Source organism: Pagrus major, chromosome 13 (assembly GCF_040436345.1).
Source record: "Pagrus major chromosome 13, Pma_NU_1.0".
Taxonomy (NCBI): domain Eukaryota; kingdom Metazoa; phylum Chordata; class Actinopteri; order Spariformes; family Sparidae; genus Pagrus; species Pagrus major.
The window spans coordinates 1,957,427-1,966,280 of record NC_133227.1 but is presented as its reverse complement, the minus strand read 5'-3'; the positions used below and the strand labels follow the sequence as shown (position 1 = coordinate 1,966,280).

The 8,854-nt window shown below is 39.2% G+C and overlaps 1 protein-coding gene across 1 annotated transcript in view; it reads right to left on the bottom strand.

Moving 5' to 3' along the window:
* Positions 1-1,675: 1,675 nt before the first annotated feature.
* The window catches only part of gabrb4 (gamma-aminobutyric acid type A receptor subunit beta4), a 57,444-nt gene continuing 50,265 nt past the window's right edge, over positions 1,676-8,854 (bottom strand). Inside the window, exons 5-8 of the mRNA XM_073479507.1 lie at positions 5,741-5,878; positions 4,389-4,541; positions 3,042-3,298; positions 1,676-2,029 (exon numbers count right to left, since the gene is read on the bottom strand). Coding sequence (XP_073335608.1) covers positions 1,676-2,029; positions 3,042-3,298; positions 4,389-4,541; positions 5,741-5,878 — 902 coding nt within the window. The remainder of the gene's footprint in view (positions 2,030-3,041; positions 3,299-4,388; positions 4,542-5,740; positions 5,879-8,854) is intronic.

Below are 8,854 nucleotides of genomic sequence, written 5' to 3'. Positions count from 1 at the left end.
TTAAAAAAGCCAAGGTCCTAAAGTACTTTTTTCGTTTGTGAATTAACCTGAGCACTGGAAATGCAGTGTATATGAGTGCTATAGGAAAAGTAAACAATAACTCAGATGAATTATAGGCCTTTTTGGTCGTCATTTCAATCATGGCTATTTGTTGCACATTTTCTCCCAAAGAATCACTGCATCACAACTGATTAGACTGATGTTTAAGGGTTTGGAGTGTTTATGTGTAACGGCGCCAATTGAGTTTGTGAAATGTTGAAACCGTCTCCCCGCGTCTTCTGCCCCGGCTGCCCGTTGCTATCCCGATCAAATAATCCTGCCCTCAGAAACTCCAACACTGAAGAAATGCTCAACAAACAAATAAATACTGTATATTGAATGACAACTGGTCAAACTGTGGGCTGATATGTTGACTCTTTTGAATATACATGTCCTCACATTTTCACTGTGGAATAATTTCAAACGAATCACAAAAGCGACGCCCCAGCCCCACCCCCCACCCCCCCCCATTTCCTTTTAGCAAACACAAAGCAGGATATGACGTCAATGAGCATCTAAAGAGCATGTGAATCAATCAATAGGAGGAAATAAACAGTACAAGTATACTTTCATGAGCATCTGTATGATAAAATGTATAGAATATGTTTTTTTTTTTTCACACAATCAAAATGAGTAATGCATACCTTTGACTCTTTTATCTCATAATGCCCTAGCTCTAGAACATGTTCTGACACTCTCTGAAATCACAGTATTTTTCAAGACAAAATCATATCTACAATAATCAGCACTTGTTTGTAACCATAATGAAAAAGACCCCCTCCCCCAGAAGGACATGTTTCTAAAAATAACATGAGAAGAGAAAGGAATACAAGTTTGCGTTGACTCTGCGGCGGTCAAACATCCCATCCACGCGGCCCCTCTCATGGAGACCACTGGGCCAGAGCTGATGTCTGATAAAGAGAACGATATCACTTCAAAAAACCCAAGGAACAACACATAATCCAAACAAGGTTGCTGTACATAGTAGAACCGGAGATTTCCGTGCGTGTTATCCATGGGCGAATGGGGTGGGGGTGGGGGTTGGGGGTTGTGGAGGGTACTTGGGGGGGGGGTTGGGAGGGGGGGGTGTCAAGGATCTCACTCAGCTGATGCCTGAACAGACCAGCCACCACTGATTTCATGAGCTGCAGTAGAGGATTTTTGATCACAATAAGTATCAATAAAAAGTCGATGGGACTCTGAGACATCTTTTCTCTCCCAAGAGCTTTCACTTTCTCTTTTTTCTTGTTTTCTTTTTTAGCAAAAATATCATGCAGTCTTTAGTTCCAAAAACCCCTGGTGGGATCTCGTGTTTGTTTGTTTGTTTGTTTGTTTGTTTGTTTGTTTGTTTGTTTGTCTGTTTGTTTGTTGTTTGTTTCTTTCAGGAGGAAAAAAGAAACTCAAAGCCTTGAAATTCTTCGCTCACAATTATTCTTAAACATTCAAGTCATCCTATTAATACTTTGTACAGCAGAAAGGTCCTTCAGATTTCACATGTGTATATATAAATATAATATATAGAAATATGCATATACATATGTTCAACTTGTATATGTGTATACATATTTTGGAACTGTATCAAAGCCAATTTAATGTGCTCTCAAAATATGGCCCATGATTCCTAGTGGGATGCACATCAATTCACATAGTACAACCAGTAGATTAGGTTGAAAAATCCAAAGGTGATAGGGAAAATGACCCGGGACCACTTGTCAATGGTGCTAACATCAGACAGGTTTGGGATTTTCAACTTGAGCTTGGAGGAGCGTCGCCGTAGCCGACAGTTGGCCCGGCTCCGCATGGCGCTCCGGTCCAGCGAGTGGTGGCTGAAGCCGTCTCGGGGCGCCATGGGCTTCCTGAATTGGACCCCGGAGCTGTCGAAGGACATGACTGAATTCCGAGAGTCACTGACGCTGCTCCCCACGTCAGAAGGCATCACTTCGTTGTTCATCTCCAGCGTGGTGAGGAGGATGTTTCCGTAAGCATCCACCTGCGAGGAGAAGGGAAAGACACCAGAGTCAGTAAACGTGAAAGTGTCGAGCAGCAGCCCCAAATTCCCTTAATAGTGAAACTTATATTAACCCCCCTCCCATCCCCCAAGCTGTCAAGCTAAAGCAAAATGTAGGGATGATATGGAACGTCATTTCTTGCATGCAACAGAAAAAGTTAACAAAGAGTTTCTTTAAACAGACATCTATTAGTAACTTGAACAGCCTTAATCATCTGACTATACTGTGAAGGCTAGCCTACAGCTGATATGATTTCTAAATACATGTACCCCAACTTTTCTTTGTTCCTCGAGATACAGATTTCTTCGCTGTGTAAATGACCTGAAGGTGTTGGTTTGAAACGGCACGGAAATGGAGTCCTTGCAATGTGAAAGAAAAATGAAGAGAACATTAAAATGGCTATAAAAATTCTGGCAAATAAGCACATTTTCCTCAAAATTACACAATGCATTAAGACATCGAGTTAACAGGAACAACTTTGAATTAGCATTTAGTACTTCACACACACAAAAAACGAGGGGGGGCTTCATTCAGTCTGAATCAATCTGCCAGGGCCAAATTGTGAAACTGTCAATGACTTCTCTTTCTGCATTTTCATAACGTGTCCACTTAAGTTGGAAAATCCATGTTATAACACAAGGTAGCAGAGTGAGAATGAATGAAGCCTACAGCATAAACATAGACAACAACCTAAATAAGAAATGAGAATGTTAACACCACTGTTGAGCTAGATGAATCGCTATCTCGATGAAAAAGTCTATGCTCGATAAAAAGCAGTCAGTGCTTGAGGGAGAAGCAATGGATGATGGTAGGTGAATGCATATTGGGCCGTAGTGGCATTAGTATGCTCCTGGAAGATTACTTCAGGGAATACTGTATGTGTGTCTTTGGATAAAATGACTATAGCTAGAAATGTGCAGAACATAGTTGTTTTGTACTTGAACTCTGACTGACACAGAGACTACTAGAGAGATAGCAGATGAGGATGCAAACCTGTTCCCTCAGGCGCTTCTCTTCGTATCTTGTGCGCTCGTTGTTGACTTTGTTCAGCCTCTCATTGATTTTCTTCTGTTGCGCAGGGCCCCGGCCAAAGAACACGTAATTTACAAAGGCATATTCGAGCAGGGCCAGGAACACAAACACAAAACAGCCCATGAGGTAGACGTCGATGGCTTTCACATACGGAATCTTTGGGAGAGTCTCCCTAAGGTGGGTGTTAATTGTTGTCATGGTAAGCACCGTAGTCACACCTGAGCACAGCAGCACACACAGAAACAAAGGATTCATCGTCAGAAGATGAAGTTAGATTTCATTTTAAACAACATTACTGCAGTTCAGTGATGGAAGAAGAAGTGTTCAGATCATTTACTTTAGTACAAGTAACAATACTGCAATTTAAAAACACCACATTTAAAGTAAAGCCCTGCATTCAAAAGTTTGTAAAAACAGTTCAAAATTATTATCAGCAAAATATACATAAAATAAAAAAAACAGCAAAATGGCCCCTGTCAACACAATATTAGTATACATCATATTAGGGCTGGGTAATATGAGCATATCGTGATACTATATGGTGATGAAAAAATCTCCTCAAAAGCACTTCATAAATCAAATATCAAGATATTTGTGACCAAATACCTCAATATCGATATTGTGACATGATTTTAGGGATGACTATTGATACTTTCGAAAATATTAAAGGGGCTCTGTGTCACAATTTGTAGCAGTTTACATGTTTTAATCACTTTTTTAGAGGACATATGTGAGTGGATTGTAACGTGTTTGAAAAATGACTTCACTGTAATGCAGTTATAAAACCAGGAAAAGACAACACGTATGTAAATGTAATTATCCTTCGCATATGTGGTTCTTTTGTCAAAAAAAATAAAAATGTTTATGTCATAGCGTCTGAACACAGTAAATGTGAATTTGTCAGATTTCATTAGCATCATGATGGTGTAACTAAGTCTTGTTGGATACTGTGACATTCTGTGCACTACTTTAAGGTAACTGGGACACATTTATCATATTATGAGTAAGCATGTCTCTCAGTCTTACTCATAATACATGTAAGGACTACTCATCACTCCACATTATCAACATGTACATCAGTGTTTCTGTGTTTACACATCCCAGCAACAGAACAGACTCTAAGTGAGCACAGGAAACTGGGATACTGACATTTTTTTACTGAATCAAAATTAAAATGTAGTTTTATCTGCCTGTAAGTGCAGACAATGTACACAGCATCATTAAACATGCTGTTAGTTCCTGTGATAATCACTGGATTTTAATGGAGACAGGTAGAAGTTTAATAATGCAGCGGGGGCTGTGTCTTACCCAGGGCCACCCGAGCTGCAGAGGCATCGTAATTGATCCAGAAGGAGACCCAGGAGAGGATGGTGATCAAGATGGAGGGCATGTATGTCTGCAGGATGAAATATCCAATGTTCCTCTTAATCCTGAAACTCAGCGAAAGCCTTGGATACGAACCTGTAAGGAGAAAGGATGGAGTGATAGTTTGGAAAAAGAGCAGGGCAGAGTGAAAAAACATCAGTGGGGAGAAAAAAAGGGAGAGAAAACGTTGGCACAACTAAAGAGTTCCAAAGTCTGCACTTTGACAACGCGCAGGGTAGTCATTTCTCCATTTGTTCAGATGGAGCACTTAATTTCCCCAAAGCGATGGATTCCTTTCCAGGGACAAGTTCGATTCCAATTAAACATGGCAGAAAGTCGCAAACACGGCAGATTTTTCTGCAACCCCCTATCTCAGCAGGCAGCTCCAGCATCCCTCTGAGAATTGTCACAGAGAGCTGCTCTGCTTTTCTTTCGCACTTTCTCTGTCCTCTAAACATTACCAAAAGGGCATTTTAGAGGTGCATAATTGCAACGCATGCCTTTACACTAAAAGAGGAAGGGAAATATACAGTATGTGGATGCGAGGCGGCAAGTCATTCTATTGCACATTTTGCAGGAAAATATCAGCTGGCTGTGCCAAGACATTAATTGGTCTTTTGACTGCACTTAATTTAAACAACCACAACAATGCAATGCTGATGCAGAGGGGAATATAAACATCAAGTGCTTCAGCTAGAGCTTTATATTTACAAGGTAGGAGACAAAACAAATTTCTCTAAATATAGTTAAACCCCATTCTGTGTATCCTATCTACAGTTTTATTTCCAACATGTCACCAAAGAAAAAAGGCTTCAGATAAGCATGATGGTTTTAATCTAAAAGGCCATTTGCTATGGAGAACACACAATGATGAATGACCTCATCATCGCCAGGTTCCTCTAAATCTTTTAATGAATCAATACCTGAGAATACATACTTCATCAAGTCTGAGGCAAACGCCTGAGAACTCCCAAGTACATTCGAGATTAATGAAGGCAACAAATGTTCACAGATTTGATTAGACTCAAACATGAGAATTACCCTTAAATATCTCCTTTGTTTTCCTTTAACAATAGGAAGGTTGTTTATAGGGGCGCTGGGTTCAACTGAAACGAGATTACTAACACGTCACTTTTGGTTGTTTCATCAGGCTTTTTCTTCAACTTGTCTTAAGTCATCTTTACACAGTATGATTAAACTCGTTTCCACATCGCTTTGTGTACGTATGCAAGTCCACCCAGCAGTAGACACTTCAGCCAAATTAGATTTGAAGCATTATTTTATAACAGTCTCACCTGTAGTAAACCTGACCTCCCTGGACACCAAGCGGATGTCTACAATGGAGAATTGAGGTAACTCTAGCTTATCAACGCCCGTCACAGCGTTGTCCCCTCCTTGCCAGAAGAATACGATGTCATCTGTGGTGTATCCATCTGTGTCAAGGTCAGGGCACATTCAGAGGAGGGAGGAGAGAGGAAAAAAAGCATGTGAGCGTGATGAAGAACCAGCCACTCCAGTTAGCCATGTTTCTATTTAAAGTAAGAGTTTGACAAATCAAACAATTATGCTCCATTAAGGTCATTCAGAGTTAAGCCTCCCTAAAATATATATTTTTGCAATTCTGATTTCCTTTGGGCACAAAGAACAACATTTTTGTCTATTATTTACACAATGTTTTTCTTTTTTAACTGACCACTGTTCAACTGTTTAGTCATGAGCCCCCACCAAACGAAAGACATGTTGTTATGCATCTTTTTATATGGACAAGAGCAATGTGTAACACTAGGGAAATAATACATTTTACATAAAAACAAACATGAAACATTTTTTAAATGAAACTGTCTATGTGGTGAGCACGACAGCACAACAGTTTTGGGGTATTATTATTTTATATACATTTTCTTTGGTTCTCTATAAACCATTGCTGACTTGTCTAACCATCAGTATTTCCTATACACTTCAACATACTGTTTGGGTAAGGTGTTGCATGGCACTCAGTAATAAAGGTGAGATTTGTCAATGTCCACAATTGTTACTGCCAATAAATATGTCTTTGTTGACTCATTAGTATCACCCAGTGATAACCTGATTAGTCTGTCCTTTAATCAAAAATATATATATAAAAAAAAATTAAATTTAAAAAATGGAAGAATCCTACTAATTCCTGCATGTCCAAAACGTAGAAAATGTAGAAATATGTAGACAACGTTAAATAACACGTGAAAAGCTCTAAAACATTACACACAAAATGTCCTTATAAGTGTAGCGCTATTTACGTGCTGTCATTTGACATCACACCGACGTGTAGCAACACATTCATTTCTTAATACAATGTAATGTTACAGACCATTTGCCACAACTCTAATTGTATCTATAATTTATCAACTATTGTTTAAGTAAGAGTTGCAGTGGTTGGAGAAGATGTTCAGTGAGAATTGTTTGGAGGACTGGTTCTGTTTTCTTCAGTACGATCTTGCAGCAAAAAAGACAGCACTAAAACAAAAAACCTCATCGACTAAGATTTAAATCTGTTGTTTTCCCAACCTGCAATCACATGCGGCACTGTCCAGACTCCTATGGAGTTATATCACTGCATGCATTACTACCTTCATGAATATTTATTAACATGTGTCACTTGGTATGGCGCTCCCACACATTCCCAACTGGCAGTCCAATTGAAAGTGACCACAGCAGTAGATTTATGTCAATAGGCCAGTATGCATTCACTGCAGAGCAATTTCTCAGTCCGGGAAGTGTAACCACATTTCACATTCTACTACCCCACGTCCAGACCTGGATGGCATTACACTCACTAAGGGACCAGGATTCATTACCATTAAATCTCTCTCTGGGGTTATAGGGTAAGGAAATGTGACATTGTCCATGAAATTGAAACAACTGCCTGCCTAATCAATCAAACTGATGGTTAATGTGCATGACTCCCAGGAGCGCGGAGCATTCCATGAGCATAAACAGCAGATATTCCTGCGACTTTTTAATTCATGGCATATCCATATTTCTTTGCACACTGATGTCCCCGAGGGGAAACACTTTGCACTTTTATCTTGAACAGCAAGAACCACAAATATGTGGTTTATTGAACAGGTGGGTTGACTGATGGAGTGGTCAATGAAAATGATCAAGCAAATACAATTTTTAATTACACCACCAGCCATTTTTCTCCTGGATATTGATTTATCTAAATTAAAGCATTTGACTGTGGATTTCTTTTTCCGCGACAGTCCAAAGGATGTGCCTTTTTGCACGTTTTTGTGTGCCTCGTCTCTGTTATGGTTTGCAAAATGTGAGGACCCAAATGCATCCACAGTGAGGAGGGCATATTCCAAAGCCGGATCCAAAAAATAAAAAATGCAGGCATTAAATTGCAGGTGACAAAAAGGCAACAAAAAAAGAATATAAGAAAAAAAGCCTGGAACACTGAGGACACACAAGAAGCAAATGCAGACGAATGACACCATGAAGAAAATAGGATGAGGGAACAGACGAGAAACATATGAATGACGTGAGGACAAAAACAGATGAACTGACAAAGAGAGAGGGAAAGACACAGACCTAAATACACAAGGGAGGGAAGACTAATGAGAGAGCGATGGAAGTAATAATGAAATATAATTTTGATAGGGAAATAAAAAAAGGTGGGAAAAAAACCAAAGAAATGAAGTGGAAATTAAAACATCACACATGAGGATACATTTGCAAAAATAAAACAGGAAACAACTAAACTAAAAATCCCAAATATGAGAGTCTCAGTGGCTCTCTCCAAGAAAAAAACAGTTAGCTTAGCTTTGCATGAGTGGAAACGCAGGGAAATAGCTTAATGCTAAAGATATAATGTCTTGTCCTGTTGTTTTGTCATCATTGTGAGTTTGCTTGGCTCCAAATCTTCTCATCTAATTCTCAGCAAAAAAGGAAATAAACTATTCGTTTAAGGACATTTTAGAAAATGAGTTACTGTTAGTGTATTCAATGAATCATTCCAGATGAACTCTGGATCAGGTGCTAAATGGCATTTAACCAATAACTAATCATTCCCCCATTGTTACTTACTCATAAGTTAATAGTTATGTGCCCCATGTACGAATTACTCATTGAAATGTTTATTGTGGATGTGGTGGGTGTGAGCTAATATTAGACTACACTTATTCAGACAGTGCAAGACACTAATGTAAGTTAGGTGTTAACTAATTGAGGGTCAAGTAAGGTCCTCAATATCAATGTTATTATTTTGCCTTCAACATTCTGAGAGTGGTGACCTGGTCCATCTGTCACACTGAGGTAGGTAGGTAGAGGTGAAAACATCGGACAAGTGGCATTAGTGTATTTCACTAATGAAAAAAAACTATGTAATTTTTGGGAAGATACCTTTAATCAGAAGGAAAAAATCCTCA